The 26,708-nt window shown below is 35.8% G+C and overlaps 4 protein-coding genes across 4 annotated transcripts; all 4 read right to left on the reverse strand.

Annotated features, from left to right (window-relative positions):
* Positions 1-1,424: 1,424 nt before the first annotated feature.
* LOC143571752 (glyceraldehyde-3-phosphate dehydrogenase, cytosolic-like) lies at positions 1,425-2,683 on the reverse strand. Its single transcript, XM_077057094.1, has 7 exons — positions 2,541-2,683; positions 2,384-2,444; positions 2,210-2,307; positions 1,988-2,130; positions 1,819-1,902; positions 1,622-1,711; positions 1,425-1,541 (listed from the first exon to the last, which is right to left on the reverse strand). The coding sequence occupies exons 1-7, from the start codon at positions 2,637-2,639 to the stop codon at positions 1,499-1,501; spliced, it is 618 nt and encodes a 205-aa protein (XP_076913209.1). The 5' UTR covers positions 2,640-2,683; the 3' UTR covers positions 1,425-1,498.
* A 1,964-nt stretch (positions 2,684-4,647) lies between these two features.
* On the reverse strand, positions 4,648-5,981 carry LOC143571753 (trihelix transcription factor GT-1-like). The gene is made up of 4 exons (XM_077057095.1): positions 5,478-5,981; positions 5,373-5,411; positions 5,156-5,287; positions 4,648-5,068 (listed from the first exon to the last, which is right to left on the reverse strand). The coding sequence occupies exons 1-4, from the start codon at positions 5,947-5,949 to the stop codon at positions 4,836-4,838; spliced, it is 876 nt and encodes a 291-aa protein (XP_076913210.1). The 5' UTR covers positions 5,950-5,981; the 3' UTR covers positions 4,648-4,835.
* A 2,061-nt stretch (positions 5,982-8,042) lies between these two features.
* LOC143571754 (glucose-6-phosphate 1-dehydrogenase 6, cytoplasmic-like) lies at positions 8,043-12,332 on the reverse strand. The gene is made up of 14 exons (XM_077057096.1): positions 12,120-12,332; positions 11,460-11,526; positions 11,185-11,371; positions 10,767-10,921; positions 10,465-10,533; positions 10,219-10,277; positions 10,043-10,079; positions 9,832-9,903; positions 9,449-9,596; positions 9,265-9,360; positions 9,068-9,138; positions 8,444-8,559; positions 8,329-8,374; positions 8,043-8,245 (listed from the first exon to the last, which is right to left on the reverse strand). The coding sequence occupies exons 1-14, from the start codon at positions 12,314-12,316 to the stop codon at positions 8,069-8,071; spliced, it is 1,497 nt and encodes a 498-aa protein (XP_076913211.1). The 5' UTR covers positions 12,317-12,332; the 3' UTR covers positions 8,043-8,068.
* A 2,505-nt stretch (positions 12,333-14,837) lies between these two features.
* On the reverse strand, positions 14,838-15,956 carry LOC143571755 (plant UBX domain-containing protein 1-like). The gene is made up of 5 exons (XM_077057097.1): positions 15,823-15,956; positions 15,609-15,742; positions 15,413-15,542; positions 15,220-15,324; positions 14,838-15,140 (listed from the first exon to the last, which is right to left on the reverse strand). Exons 3-5 carry the CDS (start codon positions 15,474-15,476, stop codon positions 14,944-14,946), a joined length of 366 nt encoding a protein of 121 aa, XP_076913212.1. The 5' UTR covers positions 15,477-15,542; positions 15,609-15,742; positions 15,823-15,956; the 3' UTR covers positions 14,838-14,943.
* Positions 15,957-26,708: the final 10,752 nt, after the last annotated feature.

Consider the following 26,708-nt stretch of genomic DNA (forward strand, 5'->3'; position numbering starts at 1 on the left):
CGAAGAATCTTCTGCCATATACTTGGCTTCAAGTATGCCATATACTTGGCTTCAAGTATATCTCACAGTTCCTTAGCGGTTTCAATGTTTTGATACAAATCAAATAACAAATCATGCATACCGTTCAGAATAAGGCCGATATGTCGTTGTCTTCTCCCATTTTGATTTCTTCCTAATTTGTTCCAGGTTACCTTCTTCCTTAACCATCGGCATGGGCGTACTCAACACGTGCACCACTTTCATGGTAATCAAAAGGAAGTGCATCTTCTTTTGCTGTCTGCGAAAGTCCTGGCCTTCGAATTTCTCCAGTTTGGCAAACTTACTCGTCATGTCCTTCAATCGCCAATTAGAGGTGGAGAGTATTATGATTCAATGTATATGAGTCTACTGGTATAATACACTAAACCATGGTTCCTTATACACCACAAGCAGGATGGTGTGGCTGAAAGGAAAAATGGAATCTTGAAGAAAATACTTAATTTCTTGTTATCTTACTCAAGTTTAAGTGATTGATAAGACAAAGAAGCTATTGTCTTCTAAGTTTGATATTAGGATCTATAGGAGTACCAAGGGGAGGACAGTCAAACAGATTGAATTTCTACAATACTTTCTCAATGTAATGAGATCAAATCATAATTATACCATTATCACTCATTTTTATAATCATACCTAGGATAACATCAACCTTCCCCAGATCATTCATATCAAACTTAGAAGACAATAACTTATTTGTCTTATAAATCACTTAATCTAAGTAAGATAACAAGAAATTAAGTATTTCCTTCAAGATTCCATTTTTCCTTTCAGCCACCATCTTGTTTGTGGTGTATAAATTAAAGAACTGTGGTTTAGTGTATTATACCAGTAAACTTATATACATTGAATCATAATACTCTCCACCTCTGTTATATAGAGGTCCAAGGGGCTGAGCCCCTGGCTGGGTTCGAGCTATCAGATCAGCTTGAAAATATTTTATTTTGACATATGTTGTTATATTAAATATTTATTACAAATTTAATTATTATTAAATTCATACATAATTTTGATGTAATAAACAGGAGCGTATTTTGATGTATTTGAATTTCAAATACATGATAGTTGTCAAAGACAGTTATCTGGGACCCAATTCTAATAAACTGTCACTTGGTCAAACGATTCATTTATGGTTCATCAAAATCTCTCACAAAAATCCGTACTTGATTCTTGCTTTCAATTTTGAGGTTTACCCGATCAACTCATTTGTGAACCACAAATAGATTTGAACTGAAAGTGTGATCTCAACTCTCAGATTTTTCAAAAATATACGATTTGCAGAAATCCCCCAACATGTTATGCATGTACACATAATTAAATCAATGAAATATGCAAAAATGGATTCTCAAGAAAATTCATATAACATAACAATGTAACATCAAATTCCCTCTCATTATTAATTCCCAAAACATTAATCGATCCCGGCCTATAAGTAGGCAAAACTCTGCTCCCTGCAACAACAGCTTTAAGACTTTGCCATGTGGCGAATCAAGTCGACCACACGGTTACTGCACGCAGAACAAAATAACGATCAATCAAGTGATTTTTAAAGGTGTGATGTTATATAGTTACAATTTACAAAGCACACCTGTAACCCCATTCGTTGTCATACCATGAGACAACCTTAACAAAGTTGTTGTTCAATGCAATCCCGGCTTTAGCATCGAATATGCTGGACCTGTTACATACCAAAACACACATGTCAAGTTTTTTAAACCTTAAAACATAACTCAAACAGAACCGGTTTTGTATTTTTAACGAGTTGAAACCGAACAATTGACTGACCTGCAGTCGCCTATAAAGTCCATGGACACAACATCATCCTCGGTGAAACCTAGGATTCCCTTCATGCTTCCCTCGGCTTCAGCCCTAAACAAAGCAATAATCACATAACCACAGATTTACTATGTAAATGTCTGAAATCAATTTAAATCTTGTTTTAATTTATCTTTACTTGATAGCAGCCTTAATATCATCATATGAAGCGGGCTTCTCGAGCCTTGCAGTAAGATCAACAACTGAAACATCAACAGTCGGCACACGAAAGGCCATCCCTGTTAGCTTCCCATTAAGTGCAGGCAAAACTTTTCCAACCGCCTTCAAAACATAATCGAGTACATTCGTGTTAAATAATAAGTATCAGTAATCTTTTTACCAAAAAGACTTGAGACACTACCTTAGCGGCTCCGGTGCTACTAGGAATGATATTAAAAGAAGCAGCTCTTCCACCTCTCCAGTCCTTCATTGATGGACCATCAACCGTCTTTTGAGTTGCTGAACGATACAGAGGACTCGTTAATCAACAATCAAATAAACATGTTGAATAAAACCGAATGGAAGCATATGCAACCTGTTATGGAGTGAACGGTGGTCATGAGTCCCTCAACAATGCCAAATTTGTCATGAATAACCTGTATATAAGGAATAACAATATTAAAGATGGTTGTCGTCCAGATAATGGAATGTTACTAATCTACGATTAGTGTATCAGTGGCGTTAAAGGTGACCTTGGCTAGTGGAGCAAGACAGTTAGTGGTGCAGCTAGCATTAGAGACGATTGTGATATCGGGCTTGTATTCTTTCTCGTTGACGCCCATCACAAACATGGGTGCATCTGCACTTGGAGCAGAGATGACCACCTTCTTTGCACCTCCCTAATAAGAAAATAAACAAAGTGTTATAAACAATTTTATTAAAGAAAATAGTATAAAGAATTATACAGGCCAATCAGAACATGACATGTTTAATTAAACCGGTTAAACAGGTCAAAACCGACCTTCAGGTGAGCAGCAGCCTTGTCCTTAGCGGTGAAAACTCCTGTGGATTCAACAACATATTCAGCTCCAGCTTGCCCCATGGGATCTCCTCCGGGTTCCTATACAATAAAGGTTAACCGGTTAAAAGAATATTCATCGGTTTTAGGTGTGTTGCAAGGATGAAGAAGCATGCATGCATACTTCATGCCAAAAACAGTAACCGGTTTGTCTCCAAAGAGAAGAGTCTTATCGTCCTTCACTTTGATGTCATGTTTCTTCCATGGCCCATGAACACTATCATACTTGAACATGTATATCTGAAGAACAACACGAACGTTACGATAAATTCATATATAGATCAAACATAGATTCCACTGAAAAGCATTGGGTAACCGAGATGTACCATGTATTCGGTAGTAATGAAGGGATCATTAACAGCAACGAGTTCAATGTCATCGCTCAAAAGCGCGACTCTAGCAACCAGTCGGCCGATTCTTCCAAATCCTGAATGGCACAAAAGAATACTAATGTAACATTGAACAAAGAAAAGAAAGTGGTTATATATGGATGAGAGACTAATTACCATTGATTCCGATCTTGACCTTGCCCATTATCCCTGATTGTGTAAGTATGATTAATTGAGGAAGAATGTGTGTATTGTAGAGAGTGAGGTTAATATGGTTTATATATATACATGCAAACTTAGCATAAATGGCGGAGAAGAGGTGATGGTGATTATAATTTGGCGGATCTCTAGTGGTTTGAGGTGGACCAAAGACTTAGCAATTTAGCATGGTCTTTATTTTTTTCCTTTTTTTAGTTGGTATGTATTGTTTATCTTTCACTATGTTTTTCTTAATCTTAACGTGTCTTTTTTATCTAGTATTTTTGGTTTTGATAAAGGAAATTAATCCGTATATATAAAATATCCTAACCATTGGTATCAGATTTATAAATGAATGTTGTTGCTAGGGGTTAGCATGAATCTATTCGCTTAGGTTATAAATGTATAACCAAAATTAAGATTTTACAAAATAATTAAGTTGTGTGATGTCGAAGAGGACACAATAACTTAAAATGTTGGTTGGTACGTAGATTGTTTGATCATCCACGATAACAAGACATGGAAACTCTCAAAAGCATGATTAGTTGTCACATTGAACACTAATTTTTTGAAAATATTGCCAAACTGAACACAAATTTTCCGAAAATTATCCAAAAGCATTGTCACATCTCACCACTTTTTTTTTATCATTATTTCTAACCACTCATTCTCTATCTATATATATCATACTATTAAAAGGACAACCATCAACTCGGTTGGCGTTTTTTAGGGATAAGACGACGCTATTGGCAATGCTCTTAGGAACCTCGGAAAAGAGCTAAAAAATTATACCAAGTTTTGTTCTAAATGGTCAGTTATTTTCTTTATTAGGTATAGAATATAATACCCACTTAATTGGAAGAAATTTTATACTTCAGTTTACATATTAACAAATATTAAGTTTTTATTTTAAGTAGTTAGTTATATGATAATGAACTCTCTAGACAATAATACACTAACAGTTTTGGTAATTTCATTATGTGTCTAAATAAAGGGTTTTCCAGTTTACAAAACTACAGACTTCAAGTTCATTCATTCACATATCTCATCTAAGTATCTAACAAGGTTAACAAAAAAATAAACTACTGCAAAACAAAAACACCATAGGCTGATTACAAAAGATCATCTTGCTCCCTTAATGCCCCAAACAAACCAATTCTAGTCAAGTAGTCTCATCCCTTGGTAAACCGCACTGTGCCGTAAATCATCCACATTACTCACATTTCTATACCCATTCATCTCTCGTAACCCCGACAACCTACGATGAGTCAAAAACTCGCGTAAATCCTCCTCAGTATAAAATGTCTTGTCTTCGGTATGAACAGGTGTACGTTCAGATTCATCATAATGACATATTTTTATAGACACTCCTACATGTGCAAAACCATTATTAACGAAACACTGAAACCGAACAATGAAATGACATGACGCATATACTCTGTTCATGTACCTTCATCTAAGTGAAGATTATAACTACCAACAGGCATGCTCCTATCAAGAGCGCGTATAATGCCATCTTCATCTTCCAACCAAAACGCACGTTTAGATCTTATTCCTAAAGCGGACTTTATCGCCTTTTTTATCGCTTTTGTGGATCCATCAACACCAATCCGTCGCTTGTATTCTCCCCACTTTACTGTTATTATCCTCCCATAAGAAGACTGGCCTTCACCACCTATAGTTTTATACAATACATGTTTTCAAAATCCATACCATTAACATAATAAAACCGACAACAATGAATGTTTTAAACTGTGCATACCGTTTCCAGTGGTTTCTCTCCAGTTCCATGGTGGGACTGCATTTGCAGCAACTGCTTCGGCTGTAGCGATTGCAAGAGGATCTCCATCGTTATCCAAAGGCATTTCAAGATTCACTGTTGATCGACCGTTACCTAAACATCAAATATAATCATTAATCAAAAGCTCAAATAATATCAATTAACAACAACAACAACAATAATAATAATAATAATGTACCTTCAATCGGTCCAAACGGAATACTCGCATCCTCGAGCCCTATAACCGAACAAAATCAGTGTCTACACAAAACCAACATATAAAAAACTCGGATATATCATCAACCTTTATCGGAGAACTGAATAAACGAATCGAGCTTGGACGAAGCCGGAGACGCAGGCTTATAACTCCGGTCCTTGGCACGGTCTCGAATCAAGTCCTCGAGATCCTTATAATAGAGCATCTTATTGATCCCTTTACCGTTTTTATGCTTCACCTTCTTGAACTCCTTCAAGAGATTCCTCCATTTGTCGGTGCACATCATCGGGGAGCGATCGAAACCCTTGTCCCTCATCTTGGCGGAGATCTGTTCCCACAAGTGTTTGTTTGACTTAGAAGTGTTGAATTGGCGGTCAACCTCACGGCGGAGGGTGATGAGGAGGCGGGTTTCTTGTTGAACCCATGTTTCAGCTCGTTTCTTTGGGGCCCTGAGTTCGTGATCGTCGCCGCTGCTGGTGGTGGTGGTGTTGGTGTTGATATTATTGTTGTTGTTGTTGTCGGACATGATTACGAGTTGTTGCTGGTGGTGGAGTAACATGTTCCGATCGGTGTTGGTGTCTTTGTAGAAATTGCTTGATTTATCGGAGGAGAGATACATTATTATTAGTAGTAGTAAGTGCAATTAGGAAATTGGTGATGTGGGGTGGACGGATGCGGCGCCGCCGCCGCCGTGGAGTGGAGGAGATCTAAGTCCATGTGTGGCTGTGGACGATTGATTTTGCGGGATTAATATCTATACTATATAATATAACGTAAGATACGGGTAAATTTGTCAATTAAAAAATATATGCATAGAAATAGTTACAACATCATCCTCTCAACTTTGCTCAAATTTTTTAAATTTAAGAAATAGTTACAAATTTATTTATTTTGATTTTAAATGTAACCAACTTTTCACCAACGATTTTCTAACGGCAGTAACTTTTTCATACGTTAATATATATATTTTTTAAATTGCACCATAAAAATGAGCATTTTATTGTTTTTAATTTGAGTATAGTATTGCTATAGTTTTTTTTTCAATTAAAAAAAATTAACACGTTACGTATGGATGTTCACAATTCGGTTTTAACAGTTTCCAAGTTAAACTATGAGCCAAACCGTTTGTTCGATTTTTTTATCATTGAAAACCAATACTGAACCATTGAAAATTTAAACTGAATCGTTACTAATGGTTTGGTTTCACGCATTGAGCTTCAATAATAAGTTTGCAGTCCTGTCCGGTTTTATATGGCCGATTTTCGGTATAAACCGTAAACCAAACTGTTTGCTATGGTTTGAACATTCGAAAACCGGCTGACCAAAAGTGATGATTAGTTTGAACGTTTTCAACGTTTCAAACGAACATTGAGCATCCATAACTGTTACATGATTACTAGGTTTTTTGTATCCTGTCGCATCACGCGGGCTCCTTTCTAGTTTAATAATATGGTGATCAAAAGGGAAAGGAGACTCCTTTGCTTTAATTTTGAACTAAGAAATCTGATAAGCATTTTTTTCAACTGCATTTTTAAGGTTTTACATGGACTTCTTAGATAAGTTACTCTTATTACTTATACTCTAGTTTTGTAACACTCCTTTGTCGGTTGATTAGGAAAACCATGTCTTCCTTGTAAGGTGGGTGGAAACGTTCTTTTGTCTGGATAACTATAGGAAAACAAAACCGTGAGTTTGCGGTGGGCAATTCATCAAGGGTAATTAGGTAAAGCAAACAATATTATGATACGATGTATTTGAGTTGTTACAGATTTTTTTTAAATGGGTAACTTATCAAGTATAACTGGGTAAAGCAAACTATATTATGATACAATGTATTTGGATTATTACATATTTTTCTTCTAGATGGGCAGGTAATTGAGAAAAACAATTTTTCTTTAAAATGAACTTTTTGGTTACTATGGTTTTTTCTTTATTAGCTTTTGATGTGCTTTATAACATCGATAATGACCAAAATGCACATTTGACTAGTCAACATCAATTGAATGTCCACTTGACCAACTTATTTTTTTTTCAAAATGTTCATGCTAAATCATTTCGACCTGCTGACTTTTAATCATGAACTCTATGGGAATTTTAAAAATCATGTCAGGTAAATGATTAAAAATTCGACGGGTTTAAGTATAGACATTGTGAGAAGAAGTTGCTCAAATGAAATTTTTAGTGATGTTGATTAGCCAAACGGACATTATGGTCATTATCCTGATAAAATCTTTTTGTGATTTGCTTTCTCTATAATGATTACTATAAACACTAGATGATTTTATAACTCATTTGATGATCATTTATTGAATCAAATGCTTGTATGTCCTATTTTCTTTAAAATATTTATATAGTCTTTTTGCATTTGCTTTTGGTTAGGGCTTATTTTTCATTGATCTTTGTTGTGTGCGGATATTACTGTTAGATAGATCGTAGTCTAGAACTCATGCATACTCAATTCAGATTAAACGACTACAATACGACATCATCATAAGTTTGATAAATGCCGCTCTTATTCATGTTGGAACACTTATATCAGGATATGAAACAAGAGCTCGTTTCGCTCATGATGCATAGAAAGTAACAAGATTATGATCTTATTTAACTAGATCAAGCCAATGATCTTATTCCAAAAGAACCACATGCCCATGGTGGTGCAGCCTTGCAGGAGACATAATCTAGCCCTTACTCAGCGTTGGTGGGATCCAAATGTAGCCATGGGTTTGAATGTATCCAACCTTTTCAGATAACTTATCTGCTTGGTCCGGGCCTCGGCTCCCTGGCTTGTATGGAAGTGAATGAATTTCATTCTTGTCTATTTTGTGCAACAGTGGAGTAAAGATTTCCCAAGCAGCCTGATCTCATTTAATATTAGTATTAATATTAATAGTTGCATTCAGCAATGCATGCGTTATGATAAAGTAAATATTATATATACCTTCAGCTCGTCTCGACGAACAAAATGTTGTTGATCGCCTCGTATTCTGCAAAAATGAAAAATCATGCATATTTTCATAGCCAGTAAGATATTAGACATGCACAATTATGCATACGTGTCAAGAATCAGGCGCTCATATGCCTCTGGAATGATGACGTCTTGATATCTTTGTCGATATGATAAGTCTAGTTCGCTCTGAGCAGTTTTCATCTCCAGCCCGGGTTCCTTGACCTTCATTTGAGATCATATTAAGTGTTTAGTAAACATTTAGCTAAATTGAACCGTGTCAAAAGGAGAGAAGAAAACTCATAACTTTAGATTCTTGGAGTATGCTAATCTAACTAGATTAGACCGGTGTCTTTTTGTTGTTAAAGTGGCTATTGGGTGACAGCCTTTTGTCCTTTTGCAAAAGTGAATTCAATCTGAGATAGCGACTTTAACAGCAAAAAGACGGATTCTGTAAAGTCGCTATAAGATGACGACTTTTTGTCCTTTTCAAAAGCCAGTCTCATCTGAGATAGCGACTTACAGCAGCAAAATGACAAATCTTGCAAAGTGAATTTCTTTGTTGTCGTTATCATAGATAACGACTAACCCAGATTTACAGTCCAATCTAAAAACCACCAATTTACCGGCGTTTTTTTAAAACGTTTCACCAATAGAAAAAAATATTTGAAATATTTGTGTAAATGTGAGAACAAGCATACCGCGAAGCTGAAAAACAAACACAAATGCTTACTGTTAGCTTCATGTAAATGGCTTCTGAAGGTTGCAGTCGAATGACAAACTCGTTCCTCCCTTTGCTCTTTGCTGAAAAAACAAGTTCTAATTCAGAAACGTGCTCAACTAACATGTCAGAATCAAATTCTGTGAACTGTTTCACAAACTAAATGTTCTTGATTTCATTAAACCAAATCCAAACAAAGATTAGCATACGCTTGAATATATCAGCAGGAACATCCTTAAATTGTACTCTAATTTCAGCCTTTTTTGACTTCATTGATTTTCCAGCCTTCAGTATAAATGGAACGCCTTCAAAACGAATTATATGATGTTAATTCTAGCACTTTATGATGGCACTAGCTTTAGCACAAATAAAAATTTCAACATCTTATAACACCTTCCCATCTTTCATTGTGAATTCTTATAACCAAAGTTGCAAAAGTGGGAGTGTTTGAATCTATAGGAACGGTGGGATCATCTCTATATCCTTCATATTGTCCAATCACTACTTCATCGTCCTTAATCGGGAGAATCGACTGGAGAACCTGCAATCAGGTTCACAAAAGTTAAGCTTATATTCCTAACACTTTTTTTTGAAAAGAAGTATTCCTATATATTAGCATAGTTTATGTAATTGATGTAGGCATATTATTCATTTACAATATTCAAAAAGATTAATAAAAGATGTGCTTGTATGTTGGCCTGACCCGACCTATTATTAACCAAACCTCAGTTCCCATATAACCCACCGGCCCGTTTAAAGAAATTCAAGTCAAACACCTTCAGTTTCTCATCTCGAATATGCTCAGGCTTTAAAGAAACAGGCTTCTCCATTGCAACCAGGCAAAGCACCTTCACTCCAAACAAACTTTGTAACTATTATATCATAAAGTATGTTGAAATGCCAAGTTTTTATCATTGATTAAATGAATGCGTGTATGAATATAAAATAACTGCATTCAATCATAATAATAAGTTATTTTCCTTTTACCTGCAGTAAATGATTCTGAAGGATGTCCCTAATAATTCTGACAAACAAATCAACATGTCAATCAGTAACCGCAAGGGTAATCTTCATATGTGGTAAATACTCATGAAAATTGCAAATATTTTTTCTGAATCAGTTGTGCAAAACAGTTGAAGATATTTTAGTACGAAGGAAACTACCCGTATTCGTCAAAATAGCCACCACGACCTTCAGTTCCAAAATCCTCTTTAAATACAATCTGGAAGAGCATATATAGGAAGATATATAAGAGAAATAAGCATATGAAGTTAAGTATATCCATATTTCCTAACAAGAAACTGCGAAGGCAAAATATATGTTATATTGAGATTGATATTTTAGTATGTTACAGTCTACACTACATATAAAGCATATGGAAGTAACATAGTTCAAGAAGAAACCCTCACCTGTACATTTGAAATGTTGTCATGGTTCCATAGTGGCATGAATAATCGATTCGCAAAACGAAGCACCAGCTGCATTTCCAAACAAAATTCAGACTAACTTGTAAAAAGCTTAAGAGGGTTACTTGTATGTAAATATAACAATTTTGGTCCATATTAAAAAGTCAACATGAAAATAATTTAATGTTCTAGAGTAAGAAAAATTGTTCACCTGAAATTAGAACAAATTTTGTTATAACATTTTTTATGAAATTAACACAAATTACAAAAATAAAACATTAAATAGTTCGTCTTATCTTTCTTACCAAGTTCTGCACCAGCTCTTTTCCCAAGTAGTGATCGATTCGATAGATCTGTGATTCATCAAACAACTCTCCTATCTGTTGACTCAATGCTTCAGATGAATCCAGGTCCTTGCCGAAAGGCTTCTCAACCACAATTCGTGTCCAACCACCCGTAGCTGGAGAAATAATATGGTGTTCTTAAAAAATTAGTTAAATCGGTACTTAAACTCGTAACAAGTCCACCTTTTTGCTCTAAATTATCACCAGAAACACATGATTGTTTAGTATAGGGAACAGACAAGCTAACATATTTGATTAGTTTGTAGCTCACAATGAAAGTTTAATTTTAAGCTAATTTGGGTCTACCTAAAAGTTCTATTTGTGCACAACTAATGCGTTTATTTAAGAAACACAAAGTTCGAGTAGGGTGCGTGCATACATTTGTTCATACAGAACTTCTTAATCATTTTGCAAATGGGTGGATATACGGACGGAGGAAGAGCAAAGTAGAAGAGTCTCCTGGATGATGCTCCATTATCGTCTTTTGACTTTTCATATGTGGATATTGCCTCATCCAATGACAGAAATCCCTCGTCAGCATCATACGGGCCACTTACATATTTGATCTACACAAACAACCAAGATTAAGAGAGAGAGATTGTAGCGTTTTCAAAGCCTTGGAAATGACAATATAAAGGTGAGTCCTGTGTTTACCAGTGGAAGGAACTTGGATACATCTTCCTCATGTGTTTCTTCACCGCCTTTGCTTGGTGCCAAGTATCTGCAGCCAGTGACTTGAGAAGTGAATAATGTTATACCTTAGACATTGTGATCCAAACGTGTAAGTACCATTTAAAACTTGACTATTGGATTAAGGACACAAAACAATACCTGCCAGCCAAAAGCAATGTTTAATATTTGGAAAGTAACTTTTCTAATGTTTAAGAAATAGGTAAATTGGATTTTAAGGATCCGATCAATCAGCCGATAATAATACACACTGATAATTTGACCAATCACATTCCTAACTATCACTTTATTTGCCAAGAGGAATCCTAAACTCATAATCATCATAGATTTACACTTAATAATACATACTGATGATTATGTTAATGTGATTGCCTTTAGCAACGCAGGTGAAAGTCAGGAGTGTCATTGGTTAAATTGTTGGTACGAATTATTATCTGATTTGCCTAATAAATATAAGGAGTTGATCCAAGAGTTAGCCGAGTACTCATACTTGGGCTAGCCACACGGGGGAAAATGAGGCAGAAGGGGGTTGATCATAAAAAGAGCATAACTTGGGCTACAAGTGGAGCCATAGGCCGGCCCATATAAGATAATGGTAGACGAGTAATGAAAAAGCATGCATACCCACGAAGACGGTCTCTCAAATCGTCATCTGACATTTTGGTCCTAGCATAGCCAAGAATATGGACATCATGTGACTCAATGAATCCTTGACGATGGAGATGAAAGAGTGCAGGAAAGGTCTTCTTTTTGGCAAGATCACCAGAAGCACCGAGCACAATAATCGAAAGACAACCGGTTTCCGGTTGATAATCACCCATTGATAAATCTTAGAAGATGAACAACTAGCTAGTTGCAACTCATGTATATATGTATACCAACCAGGTTTCTTCCTGTGAACAAACAATTAATTATTAATATTTAATAAATATATGTTCAAATGTAACAACATTATTTTGTTGTATAATTATTACCTAGTGATCACAACACAACATGCACGATTTGAAATGAAGATGTTGAGAATTTGGATCAATATATGATAATAACGTTGATCGGAGAGATGAGATAGATTTAACGGATTTGAGATCTCAAGCCTCCACGCTTAACAGATAACTACTTTTAACGACAAATGTCATTTTAAACCCTCAACTATATAATTATTAATTAATTAATACCTCTGTTTGGTCCTTCCAACTAAATTTCTTATCATGGGTCTTTTTTTGTATAAAGTATAAAAACTTCCCAAAGCTTGAGTGATCGAATATGTCAGTTATTGTAAGATGTCTATACAAAATTAATTAACCCATAGACATGTCAAACTTTAATGTTCATTTATTTGTGTTTAAACAAAAATGCTAGTTGATTACAGTGATTGTTACTGTTAGGTTGAATGAAGTTGTCAAAGCCATGAATATGTAGTATGAGCAAATGTGGTAAACGTAATGGCGTGATTTTACTATATAGCGCCAAATGAGCACATGAGTGACAAGGATATGACATACTCACTTTTGAATGTCGGATTTTAGAATACAAGAATATGACACTTGGCGCCATTTATTCTACAAGGTCACCTTTTTAAATATTATAATGTCAAGTCTTCTTTTTTACCTCCATTAGCATGAAGATTTAGAATTTCTGATTTTTAAATACCACTAAATAAAATGAGGAGTTTTGTTTTTAGGTGATTTCTTTAAATTTTAAAAATAAAAATGGGATTGGAAATGCTAGCTTTGTGAAACTTTTCTTATGAGCAAATCCAATGACCAACGTAAGTTTGTTGGCCTAACCCATAAGAAGCAAATTCATCTCAAATAATTAATTTTTCATTCTTTTTTTTTACATGTAATTCAGTTTTTCTGTGATGATATTTAATTTTAACATCCTTAAGAAAATTAAATACATAATATTTTTATTTAATTATTTTTTATTAATATAAAAGTTATTGAAAATGAGATACATTTAAAATAAACTATTATTTTAATCTTACTATATCCAGATATACGTTATTTTTAATAAATATATCAATTTCCTTCTACTATATATATTATCAAAAATCCCTCACTTGTGACCTAGTGATAGGAGGCTTGGGTTCTCCAGTGGAGACTCAAGTTCGAATCCCACTTGTGCCATATTTGGGTGGATATTGGCAATGATGGATTTGAACTAAGCCTTGTGCAAAGGTTGCCAGTTCGAATCCTGAGCCCACCCGGGTTTTTGTCCCACCGTGTGTTACGCCAGAGAGTTCTACTCTTGTGGTGGCACAACGGCTGTCAAGTGGCAGTCGGCGGTATGGTTTCCCGGGGGAACGCCCAAGCCAAACTTTGAAGCCAGCGTGAGCCCGGTTAAGACAACATAGTCTGGCCAGAGTGGGGCATTGGGGCTCTCCAAATTTGGAGGGCGTGGTAGCCTAAATATAAAAAGTCGCCGTTCTAAAAAATATATATATATTATCAAAATGTACACCGAAAAATATTAAATGTCAAATATAGCATATTACTAAAAACTAAGCAATATATTTAAATAAAAAGATAAAAAAAGAAAAAAATAGGAAAAAAGAAATATAATAATTTGAGATGTTTTTACAAGCCAATCACCATCAACCTCACAAAGGTTAGAATTGTCCTACAATACAGTGACAAGAATGATGATATTTTACTCCCCTCATATTATGTCAAATAGGCATTTCTTAATATGAGTAATGGTAGTAACATCAGCAACGCCACCAGCATATTCAGAAAGGGATTTGAACCTAAAAGGAAGTTATTTTGAAACGCATTACTAGAAAAACCACTAGCCATGATCAGGTACCCTTAGAGTTGTAAAGGAACCAAACGCAGAGCAAACAGTTTATGAACCGTTTGGCGTAAAGCTTGATTGTTTACAGCCCTAGGCACCCTCAAGGGTTATCCATGGTTAGTGAGGTTTAAATTTTAGCTTTCTAGATACGTGTTGCATAATCTGTGTTTAGTAGCAATTGACAATTCTAACTCCTAGACTAGATTGCACAAATAAAGTTTTCTCCTTACGAATTAAACGTCTTCACGACTTAATTTATATCATATAGGTCTTGAAAAGATTTCATATGGAGGGAAAGATTTTACATGAATATAAAACGCACTCTAATAAACAAGACATGTTTCTTAATTTATATCATATAGGTCTTGAAAAGATTTCATATGAAGGGAAAGATTTTACATGAATATAAAACACACTCCAATAAACGAGACATGTTTAATTCACCCATGGTGAAAATCTAAGCATTCACAAATCAATTTGAGAAAGCATTCACAACCCACAAGATATGCTTTGATGAATTGTTCAACTTTAAGAGCAAATCACAAGTGATCTAATGAAACAAGTATTCAAAGATCAAAGACGTCACAATATCTACACAGAAACAAATTGACAGCATGAAACCGATAACGTATCTGTAATTTCTTTTGATATGTCACATTTTCAACCACTTCGGCTTCACCATCTTTTTCTTCTCGCCAGCAGGCTTTTGTGATGATGTGGCAGCAGCCACAACAGGTTCCAAAGCAGGTTGCGCAGGATCCTGATCAACCTTCTGCACAGGCACAAATTCTAGACCCTTCAAAGACATCACATCCTCTTTAAGAAACGGGCCTTGTGGGGCCTCAACACCTGAACATAGAAACACACCATCAAATAATATATTATCCTCAATGAAAAATAAACAATCATATGAACAATATTATCATACCTTTTGGTAGATCATATGAAAAATATACAATTGCACCAGGAGCAAAACCAGCAGAATACAAGTCTTGAGAGAAGTCTTTAATTTGCTTCTTCGGAGGAGTGGTATCTGAAAAATTACCAAGACTTGACTAATATATATATATATATATTTATTTTATACGTATATACTTAAGTAATTGCTATTGTATTCTCACATATGTAAAAAGGGAGGTCAGGTCGAGCCACAACTTTCACAAGAAGATCAATTAGGCTTTGCATCGTCTCGGATGGATGAAATGTTGCTTCTAATGTGTGGTTATCTGGGAACCTTACACGAACCACAGCCTATATAAATATAAAAAAATTATATCAAATGCAAGTTAAGCATACTTGTAACAAGTTACAAAATACCTTGGTGATTGTTGACCTCCTAGCTGCTGCTTCTGCATCTCGGATCTTCTTTGTCTTCAAGTACTTATCTTCCTTTTTAGTAGCCAAGATGCGGTAATAGTCTTCTGCGGTGAATTCCAAGTCATCCGGTTCCTCTGTGAAACACAATAAACCAAACTTAATCAATCACATAGAAGAATGCACATACTAATTTACTTTTTAGTTACTTTCATACCAGTGTCCGAGGTGTTGTTAGATGCTTGAGAAATTGTTGCTTGTGTCGTCTCGAACACACAGATTTCTCGACCGTCGTTTTCCTTTGCAGCAGCAAGTTTCTCCTAAATTCCAAAAATCAAGCAAACGGTATATCATCAGAACACACGAATATAGCTTATTCAATCTAATGTGAAAGGCACACAATTCAATTCAATTGAATCGGATATAAGTCCTAAACCCTAACTGACAGTTGAAGATACAATGATTCAAATAAATACATGAAATAAGTGATCGAGCGAATAAGCTAATCAACAATTGTGGATGAATCGGCACACAATTCAATTTACAGAAAAAACAAAGTAAGTTTGAAATGGAATGAAGTGAAAAGAAAGTAAAAGACCGTGGGAAAGCTAGCAGCATCCATGGTGGTGAATCTCCGTCGTTTGATGGCAGCAGGTGGAGATTCGGCTACCATCGATCAGTTCTGAGACTGTCTTTTGCGTCACGTTTATCCTTTGCTTAAGGCTACAGATAGATTTCACCGTGAAGACTAATGATGTATTTGTAGGGGGGTTCTTTATATAATTACAATAAAATATTATTCTCTCTCTCTCTCTCTCTTATTTACTCAAAAAAATAATTTCTTCTTTTTCTAGTTTTTTCTATTCTCTCTGTTGACAACTAATTTAACAAATATTAAAAAATAAATATAAGTAAATAAAGTCTTTTCAAATTATAAAAAAATCACTCCATGTCTCTCACTACTCTGTAATTTGTGCTCACAGCCATTCATAACTCACCCTATAATTTGCAAAATTCTCTCACATAATTTTAGAGGAGCAATTGGGAATGCTCTTATTATAATAAGAGCTTTCCCAGCCCGTTCCCTACCCTATATCCATATATATCATATAATTACACTAAAAAATATTATATTTTCTCTCTCATGTTTAATTAAATAATATTTTTTTGTACCTTTATTATTATGTTTTCTCTCTTTTTCACTTACAACTATTTCATAAAAATATTAAAAAAATTATACAGTATCTATAAGAAAACCCCAAATTTAACTTTCCCATATAGCATTTTCTCTCTCCTCTACTCACAACCACTCATAGCCATATCATATAATTTACAAATCTCCCTCACATGTTTTTAGGGAACGGGCTGAGGATACTCTAACGCATCTATATTTTAAGCGAAGTTGTATACTTATCCCTCTAAAACATTTTAGGGACAATGGCATATTTTCCCCTTTAAAGTTCCTTAAATACATATTTATCCGGGCCAAATTTTTAATTGCTTATATTCTCATCCTCAATTGAAAAATTGGCAAATTTATCAATTTTGATTTATTTATTGAAAATAGTTTGTATCATGACTATTTTACCCTTAATTAGCATATTTCCCTCTTCAAACCTCCTTAAATGCATATTCACCCAACCCAAATTTTTAATTGTTTATATAACCATATTTAATTGAAAATTGAAAAAAATACTCATTTTGATTTGTTTTACTTCAAAACTTTTTTTCCATCTATAAGGAGCTTTTAAAGTAACAAACAACAATCATAAAGAAATAAGTGAATCATCAAAATGAAACCATAAATACCAAAATTCTAATCCGTTACGTTACCAAAATACAATCCAGAAAACAACCATAAAAAATCTAACATAACAAATTTTGAAAAGCATAAGTTCCAATATTAATTAATTACTAGATTTAAACACCGCAACATGTACGCTGCCATGCTTCCTATGATGCCCTAAAAAACTCGAACATGATGAATATGCACTTCGTAAGCAAATGAACCAGTTCTTGAAGCATTAAATAACCATAAAAAATCAACATAACAACGTCCAAAAAGCATAAACAAATGCCAAAGTTTTGTTTTGTTATTTTACGGGGCTTTTGTACTCTTTCTTCATCCCTGTTTACTTGTTGATGGTTGATCTTGAGATACCTGATTTGGAAGTGTTGGAGCCACGATCTCCCATGTTGAGGTTGACTCATTTTCCATATCATCTCCCATCCTGATTCAATCAGTTGGTGTGCAACCAAATTAAACTCTGAACAATTAAAATAACTGTTAAATGTTGAATTCACCGCATACAATATCAAAATTGATAAAAATAGAACAAAGATAGAACTGGTATCAAGCCATGAATAACTGTTAAGTCTTTAATAATATTTGAAGATAAGTTGCGTTGCGAGTGTTATAAGTGGATGTTTTTATTTGCTGGATCTAGTGGCTTGCTAGTTGTAGTTTTAACAAAATCCAATCTTGTAAAGAAAAAAAAATACTTATAGAGAGAAGCTAATAGTTTATTTCTGCATATTTGAGCAAGGAATCATAACCTTGACGAAGAAATCGACTTATGTTATTTAACTTTAACTTCAAAGATTTTTTAGCCAAGTTTAATGATCCAACCTTCACGCCAATAACTAGTCTCGTTTAATTATCATCCTGATTTTTAAAACATTATTTAATCACTTGTTCTCTAGGTGGCGATGATCTTCATGCAAGTTGTTCTTGCAATCTTGCTTGACGTGAAGCCTATGACTTATGTAGGCTATGTTATCTCACTCGTCCCTTAGGCTATGCGTTGTGGTGCCGCCACCAGAGCCGCGAGTGGCCGGCGCTAGCCACATAGGTAGGGAACACCACAATGGCCTGGCGTCAGTGGTGCCGCGAGCGAGTGACTGTGACTGGGGTCGCGGTTGGTGAAGTGACGTTAGGAATGGAATGTTTTGGGATGCGTGATGTGACCTTTGAAGTCTTATTTTTTTACTTTTTTTCTTTCTGTATTTACCTATATAACAAACAGTTTCACACACCAAAAAATACTCATTCATTCTACTCATTTCTCTCCAATATATCTAATTACAAACCAAAAATGCAATGGAATTCCTTTTCTTTGTCTGACTCTTCGGAGGAAGACGACCTTATTTTTGAAGCCGAGAGAATTACAGTTAACCTGTTGGTTGAACGGTTTCAAGGACGACACAGACTAACAAGATAACCACCTTTTCGTCGTGATCGAGTGGGCGCTAATGAAACTTCGGTACGTCACTATTTAGCCCCGATCCCCTTTATGACGAAGAACATTTAGGCGTCGGTTTCGAACGAGTAGACAACTATTCATGTGTCACACCCCGACTCAGGGCCTGGGTGCGACACCTATTAGTTGGTATCTGGTTTTGAAAATATATCAGAGCTGCGGGTTATTAGCGGAAGTCTTTAAAATATATTATTCATTTATAAAATGTCGGGTTAGAATACCCGTTTGGATATTGTAAAATATCAGCGGAAGTCTTTTCAGGTAAAATATTATATTGGAATCTCGGGAGTTGAATACCCGTTTGATAATTTAAATACATATCTTTTGAAAATATCATTCTTTTATAATATTCTGAATAAAATATCTGAGCCATCAGATCACATCTAATGACTATATCTCCAATCTTCTATCAGTCTTGCCTGTTAGTTCTATTCTTTACAGTTCCTTGAAATGTGGGGAAAAATACGTCAGCACACAGCCGGTGAATGACGCTGACTCAATAATACCAGTGTGTAAACAATAAAAATACCTTTGTGACAATACTCATTAGGCACCCAACTCAATTGGGTTACAATTACCCTAAGTACATGTACAATTAATCATATACACAATATCATTTCTCTGATCAGTCCCGTAGACTACCAGAGGCGTATTTGATGATATGCAAGGCCTCGGAGAAATCCGAGTCACCATGTATGTATGGATCCAGACTCATGTATACTCTTAATTTGAGTATGCCCGTTTCTCATTATTGTAACATAAAGTTTTAAGGATTCGTAAATCCCATGCAAATAATTCAGACTCTAAAAGAGTTGTAAAAGGTTGGGGCGTGTTCACCTTATATGATTGTAATCAGTTTCTGACACTGATTCCTGTATATTGATCAGTTTCGGTTACTAACCCTTGTCTGTAAATCAGTTTCTGTTACTGATTCCTGTTTCTGTTTTCAGCTTTCAGATTGATTGATTGGCTGTTATCTCGGACCTATAGTACGAGTATAACATTTGTATAAATATCTAGATCAACGATCTAGCTTCAGACCCTGTAGTCTGTTTTGTATAGCTGTAACCTTGATAATTTATTTGTTTGTATAAAACATGTGGACATTTAGTCCCTTTGTTTATTTATTAATTATATATCAGGTTTATTCTTCAGAAAGAAACATTTATACCAGGTTTTTTCTTCAAGAAGAAACATTACTTTAACTATAACCTGTGTGAATGAATAGTATCTTTCTTAATCATTAAAAAATACTATTTAACTATAACCTTTGCATATAACTGATTACGTTTCTTAATCGTGAAGAAACAATAATTTAACTATAATCCTTGCTTATGAAAAGTTATATTATGCTTATCAGTAATCAAGGTTCGGGCTATACCCCTGACTATAGTCTAAGCTATATAATAATAATAATATAATAATATTTAAACAGAACCCCTACCTCACACGGGTATTTGGAGTTATATGCCTATGATTGATCGAGCAGCACTTCTAATTTATATCGCGTACTACTGCTTATATCGTCAGAGCATCGGAGCTTGGCACGTTCCACAAGGTCGGCACGCAAACCGAGGCTTAGTGTGTGTGAAAAATGTGTGTGTTTGTGGTGTGGAATGAAATGCCGATCACACCCCCCCCCCTTTATAGCTGAATTTGGGTACCATCGCGTAGCGCGATGGCCCCTTAGCTCAGGGCATTGCGTAGCGCGACGCCGCAATGTTGAGATACTGCCACGTGTTGACACGTGGCACCGGTTGCTTAATGGGGTCATCGCGTAGCGCGATGCCCCTTATCCCTTAGTCATCGCGCAGCGCGGCGCCCCCTTTCTTTTCTGATTTCTGGGGAAGAGCATCGCGTAGCGCGATGATGCTGTTCCTGGGCTCACCGCGTAGCGCGATGGGTCCTAGAATCAAAATTTTCACTTTTGGTCCTTCGTCTTTGATAACTTGCCACTTCTTGGTCATACTTCCATCTTCCAAAAATACTAAAGCGGCCCTTATGGGGCTCGCGGCGATGCGAAGTGCACCATCAAAACGCCACATTACGCCCATCGTCCGAGTCCGAGTCCGTGTCCGTGCGCGTGCGCGTCGGGTGCTTCGCACCCTCTGCTAGGACTATGGAGAGTGGTTAGTCACATTAAAACTTTTCTATGGAAACTTACTTCCTTATAAAGAGCTTCCATTTCTTTGTTTGTTTCCATGTGGGATGAAAGTATCTTTTCCTTATTTATACCCATGTGGATTGCTTCCACTTTCTTCCATCTTTCCATGTGGGATGAATTTTTCTTATTTCCTTAACATAAGAATACTTAATGTTTCTCATTTCATTTTTCCATGACTTATCTTGAGGATATTTTTAATCCCTCAACTTTCAAAGTTGACAACTTTAACCCAAAATAAATATGGGTTTTTATTAGATGTTACATCATGCGTTTATCTAATGATTTGTCGTGTCCTTTTTATCAACAAAGAGAAGATGCAAGATGTAGACCATGTTTCACTACCATCCAAAAATGTACAGCTGCTATTCGTCAACTAGCGTATGCAATTTCGTCAGACGCAAAGGATGAATGTCACACCCCAACCTAAGGCGGAAATGCCGAGGCGTGATTCGATTGCTCAAAGCTCGAAGATACTATCATATATAAAATGTGACAATATCTAATTAATTATTTAATTCAAATAATACACAATATTCAAATACACAATACAATTTAAATAAATAAATACAATCAATTAAATTTAAGTTTGTCTTCAATATAACCCTAAGGTCTTTCTAAGTGTCCATTCTTCAACTCAGGCAACCTACATATGCGTAGAAAATGGAGTTTTGTCAACAAACATGTTGAGTGAGTTTACCACCAAATTTTGACACCAAAATAATGTTAGTATGATAAATAAGCAAAACGTAATAAATGCGGTAATGAAATCAAGTCATAAGCAAGTAAGTCGATTAAACCATTGCCAAGCGAATCGGGCGCCGGTAAATCAACCATAAGCATATAAGAATAAGACCGTTGTCAAGCGAATCGGGCGGTGGTCAATAGAAAGAGAAACCAATACATGGGGATATGCGGGACATCTCCGAGCATGAATGCGCACATAAACAAGTAAGCACATAACAAGTAGATTTGATTAAACACACACAATTACACGTTTGCTATTTTTGATATGTATGTATATATAGATATGTATGTATAATATGATATACGCATATGTCCCTAAAACGTTTATGAAAATCGAGTAAAATAGGGGAATGATAAAACGCACCTTAGATTAAAGGCAAGTGAGTACAATTAAGAATAAACAAGTCAACGGATAAGCGAGTCGTCCAAGATGCGTCAAACGAGATAACTGATTAGAACCTGAAACTTTGTGATATGAAACTATAAATAAAAACGAACTTAATTCCACTGGAATCAATCCAAACGGATGAGTAGAACTCTGGTTATGTTGAATTAAACGTTTAAGCGAGCTGGTACTGACCAGAATCCGAACAGCGAGTCAGAAGTCGGGTTTTGGGCAGTAGCCTTAAAATTACGTTATGAGAATCAAAGTCTTCTGGACCGAACGTTGAATCCGACCAGAAGTATGAGAAACGTAAAGTCAAACTTGTTGACTGTTTTGCCCTTTAACGGGTTTTAAAGCAATTGACCAGTCAACACCCTTCAACCACCGAAATTGATTGAAGGTTATTGACTAGGGAATGTGTATAAACTATTTTACAGTTTACAACTTACCCGGAAAGTGAAAGAACAAGGAGAAACAATGAGTCAAAGATCCTAAAGCAAGCAAAGTCAACCGTCAAGGCTTGTGTCTTTAACGAATATGCAAAAACCAAAGGGTTTGAGAATGAGCAGAGGTAGGTGACGGTTGAAGGATTTGTATTAGGGTTAGATTAAGGTTTACAGCAGATGTTTAATGGTTGTTTATATAGAAAAACATAAAACAAACTAACTATGGGCTTTTTGGCCCGTTTAAGCAAGTAAATACGCTTTAAGAAAAGAATCACCAAAAGATTCATAAGGATCTGATATTGGACAAGGGAAAACGAATTAAGAGTTGTATTTTAGTTATATTATGATTACTTGGTACTTAATTCTCTCTAATATGCCTAAAATAAACGATTTTATACCTTAAACTTTTTAACGAACGAAGACGAACCAAGATTGGGTGCAGGGGGGCCACCGCGCTGCGCGGCCAGCAATTAGGCTAGACGTCGCGCGGCGCTCCGGAGGGTATGGGGGATAAGTTTCACACGTTGTCACATTTAGTCCCTGTATTTTGGTCTTTGAGCATTTTTATGAACTTTTGATAATATAAATAAGATTTAAAAACTATTTAAAGTACAAGGGCTTCAAGTGAATTATTAGAAACTTAAATATTTATAATCATTTGGTTTTTGATTAATAATAGTGATCCAAAATATTTCCGGGTCGGGTTATACGCAACGAATACAGTTTCAAAAAATCCGAGATGTTATACCCCGGCATTTTTCGCCTTAGGTTGGGGTGTGACAGATTGGTATCAGAGCCGAAGGTTATAAGATAGGTCGTTAGAAATGGTCCTAGACATATGTTAGGAACCCTATACGTGCTTATCTAAATTGCCTTATGTGTTATTTAATAAATTGTTTACAGCTTGCTTAAATTAATTATTTAAATTGTATTTATCTTGTTTATTTGTTGCACACACACACAAATTCCGAGGTTACGCCTCACTTTCAAAATATTTTTAAATCCTCTTAATTTTTGTTAGATTATATTTTATTGTGGGAAATTCCTTAAGAATTCCCGTGTTTTGCTCTTTCACCTTGAAGCATGGGAGTATGACAAATCTCGTACAACCATAACTTCAAGTGGTACCCGTAATCGGCTAAACGGTTGCGTAGTAAACATAACCGGCTAAACGATTGCTCACAGCTCGAAGATACTATCATATATAAAATGTTACAATATCTAATTAATTATTTAATTCAAATAATACACAATATTCAAATACACAATACAATTTAAATAAATAAATACAATCAATTAAATTTAAGTTTATCTTCAATATAACCCTAAGGTCTTTCTAAGTTTCCATTCTTCGACTCAGGCAACCTACATATGCGTAGAAAATGGAGTTTTGTCAACAAACATGTTGAGTGAGTTTACCACCAAGTTTTGACACCAAAATAATGTAATATGATAAATAAGCAAAACGTAATAAATTTGGTAATGAAATCAAACCATAAGCAAGTAAGTTGTCGATTAAACCATTGCCAAGCGAATCGGGCGCCGGTAAATCAACCATAAGCATATAAGAATAAGACCGTTGCCAAGCGAATCGGGCGGTGGTCAATAGAATGAGAACCCAATACATGGGGATATGCGGGACCTCTCCGAGCACGAATGCGCACATAAACAAGTAAGCACATAACAAGTAGATTTGATTAATCACACACAATTACACGTTTGCTATTTTTGATATGTATGTATATATAGATATGTATGTATAATATGATATACGCATATGTCCCTAAAACGTTTATGAAAATCAAGTAAAATAGGGTAATGATAAAACTCACCTTATGTAACATCCCGAAATTTCTAAAGTAATATTTATTATATTATTTTGTCGGGTGAAATAAACGAGTTAGTGGAACGATAATAATAATAGCAAAATATGAAGACTTAGTAGGATAATTAGATGGGATTAGATATGGACCAAAAGGAAATATGGGCCTTCGGTCCATGGGCTTAAGGGAGTATAAATACCCCCCTTAAACCCCAATCCTTTCCATTCCATCCATTTATCCATCCTAATCTCTACACACTCCAAAACACACACAACCCGAACCAAGATCCAAAGGCGAGGACCCGAGCTCGTTGGTGCTAGATCGTCGTGACGAACCAAAGCAACAAGACCAGCTCGTGTTCGTAGTTCGACTCATTTACGGTACGTTTATATCGAGAACTTGTCGTTTAGGTTTGGATTAGTATAGAAATGATAGATCTGTGTTTGTGTGGTAAAAACGAATCCAACAAAGCTAAACTTACTGAAAATGGTTATGATTTGATGGGTTAATCGATTGATAAAAGAACCCGTAACCTATATGCCTAAATCCTACCCTTTAAACATCGATTTTAGGTCGATTTGATGGTTGGGGTTTGTAGGCGCTGGTCAGACGATTCCGTGGATACCTAAATCGAGTTATTTGGTTAATAAACGAAGACGATTAAGGACGAACAATAGCTGCAGCCGACAACTTCGCCTGCAAAGCTAAGTTCGCCTGATGAACTTCGCCTGCAAAACTAAGTTCGCCTGATGACAACTTCGCCTAAAAGCTAAGTTCGCCTGATGACAACTTCGCATAAAAGCTAAGTTCGCCTGATGACAACTTCGCCTAAAAGCTAAGTTCGCCTGATGACAACTTCGCCTAAAAGCTAAGTTCGTCTGATGACAACTTCGCCTAAAAGCTAAGTTCGCCTGATGACAACTTCGCCTAAAAGCTAAGTTCGCCTGATGACAACTTCGCCTAAAGCTAAGTTCGCCTAAGGTTTAACTTCGCCTAAAGCTAAGTTCGCCTAAGGTTTAACTTCGCCTAAAGTCAAGTTCGATTAGAAAATAAATTAAAAACCTAATGAAAAATGTGTTAAGACAATTAATGGGACCCCAGCCAGGGGCTCTGCCCCTTGGACCCTGCTAGGGGCTGCCGCCCCTAGACCCCGCTGCCAGGGGCGCTGCCCCCGGACCCCCGTTCGTTGTGGGTCATATAAAGATAGAAATACAACATGAGTAGTAGTAGTTAATTAATACGTGTAAATATTATACAGTTAGCCGTGCACAGCTCAACAAGGGAATAACTATTAACGGATAGCGTAACAGGATTCAGGTGAGTTTCTAGCTCCATTTATGTGTTATGTTTTCGGGGCTGTGTGCATACTCGATATGTTTGTCAATACGCTTATCCTAAGAGATAAGTGTATGCCTTATGTGAATGATGTGATATGTATGAATGATGGCTTGACGGTACGTGAACGATCTTCGGATATTGCACGTACTGTCAGGTTGTAACGCTAAGTATAAAGTAAGTATGATATGTATTCTTATGTGTATGAATGTGATAAAGTTAATAAAAGAAGGAAATGATGGTTGTATGGTAACGAAGAGGGAATCGAACCCTACTAATATTTGAGAACTAGGGAACCGAACCCTACTAATATTCGAGGAAAGAGGGACCGAGCCCTAATAATACTCGAGGAAAGAGGGTACCGAGCCCTAATATTACTCGAGGAAGGAGGGTACTGAGCCCTAATAATACTCGAGGAAGGAGGGTACCGAGCCCTAATAATACTCGAGGAAGGAGGGTACCGAGTCCTAATAATACTCGAGGAAGGTAGGGCGTAATGCTCTTTATAACGTACGATATGAAAGTAAGTTAATACAAAAGAAAGTATGAAAGTATGAAAGTATGAATGTAAGAATATAAGTTTATGTGTATTGTATAGTGTATGATTAACTAGAACTCACTCAGCGTAGCTGACTTTTAGTATGCACGCAGGTGAGTAGGATGAGGCAGCTCGCTTGAGGAGACACGTGGCACTGAATAAGAGGCTGGCATCGGAAGACTCAAGACGTTTAAGTTTAATGTTTCGTTTATTTTGAAAGACAAAATGATGTTTTAAGACAAGACGTGTTTTGTTATGAAATGTTTTATGAAAGCTTTTATATTCCGCGAATGTTTTAATTAACTCTGATATTTAGAACTGCGTTTATGAGTAAATCCAACACGAAAGTAGGGCTACCGGTAACGGGGCCTTACACCTTAGATTAAAGGCAAGTGAGTACAATTAAGA

Source organism: Bidens hawaiensis, unplaced genomic scaffold, assembly GCF_021521415.1.
Source record: "Bidens hawaiensis isolate Kalapana, Puna unplaced genomic scaffold, B.hawaiensis_p1.1 tig00025571_1, whole genome shotgun sequence".
Classification (NCBI taxonomy): Eukaryota; Viridiplantae; Streptophyta; class Magnoliopsida; order Asterales; family Asteraceae; genus Bidens; species Bidens hawaiensis.

What these genes read in the sequence shown, in the direction of transcription:
- LOC143571752 (XM_077057094.1), bottom strand. Translation starts at nt 2,639, where the DNA reads ATGTTTGTGATGGGCGTCAACGAGAAAGAATACAAGCCCGATATCACA. An exon ending in GATATTAAGGCTGCTATCAA is followed by an intron (nt 1,903 to 1,987) that starts GTAAAGATAAAT and finishes TGCTTTGTTTAG; the next exon opens with GGCTGAAGCCGAGGGAAGCA. An exon ending in GACTTTATAGGCGACTGCAG is followed by an intron (nt 1,712 to 1,818) that starts GTCAGTCAATTG and finishes GGTATGTAACAG; the next exon opens with GTCCAGCATATTCGATGCTA.
- LOC143571755 (XM_077057097.1), bottom strand. Translation starts at nt 15,476, where the DNA reads ATGCAAAGCCTAATTGATCTTCTTGTGAAAGTTGTGGCTCGACCTGAC. An exon ending in TGACCTCCCTTTTTACATAT is followed by an intron (nt 15,325 to 15,412) that starts GTGAGAATACAA and finishes GTAATTTTTCAG; the next exon opens with ATACCACTCCTCCGAAGAAG. An exon ending in TTCATATGATCTACCAAAAG is followed by an intron (nt 15,141 to 15,219) that starts GTATGATAATAT and finishes TTCTATGTTCAG; the next exon opens with GTGTTGAGGCCCCACAAGGC.
- LOC143571754 (XM_077057096.1), bottom strand. Translation starts at nt 12,316, where the DNA reads ATGGGTGATTATCAACCGGAAACCGGTTGTCTTTCGATTATTGTGCTC. An exon ending in ACAACATTTCAAATGTACAG is followed by an intron (nt 10,278 to 10,464) that starts GTGAGGGTTTCT and finishes ATGCTCTTCCAG; the next exon opens with ATTGTATTTAAAGAGGATTT. An exon ending in TCCTGCTGATATATTCAAGC is followed by an intron (nt 9,139 to 9,264) that starts GTATGCTAATCT and finishes TTGTTTTTTCAG; the next exon opens with CAAAGAGCAAAGGGAGGAAC.
- LOC143571753 (XM_077057095.1), bottom strand. Translation starts at nt 5,949, where the DNA reads ATGTTACTCCACCACCAGCAACAACTCGTAATCATGTCCGACAACAAC. An exon ending in TCCGTTTGGACCGATTGAAG is followed by an intron (nt 5,288 to 5,372) that starts GTACATTATTAT and finishes TTTGATGTTTAG; the next exon opens with GTAACGGTCGATCAACAGTG. An exon ending in GAGAGAAACCACTGGAAACG is followed by an intron (nt 5,069 to 5,155) that starts GTATGCACAGTT and finishes ATAAAACTATAG; the next exon opens with GTGGTGAAGGCCAGTCTTCT.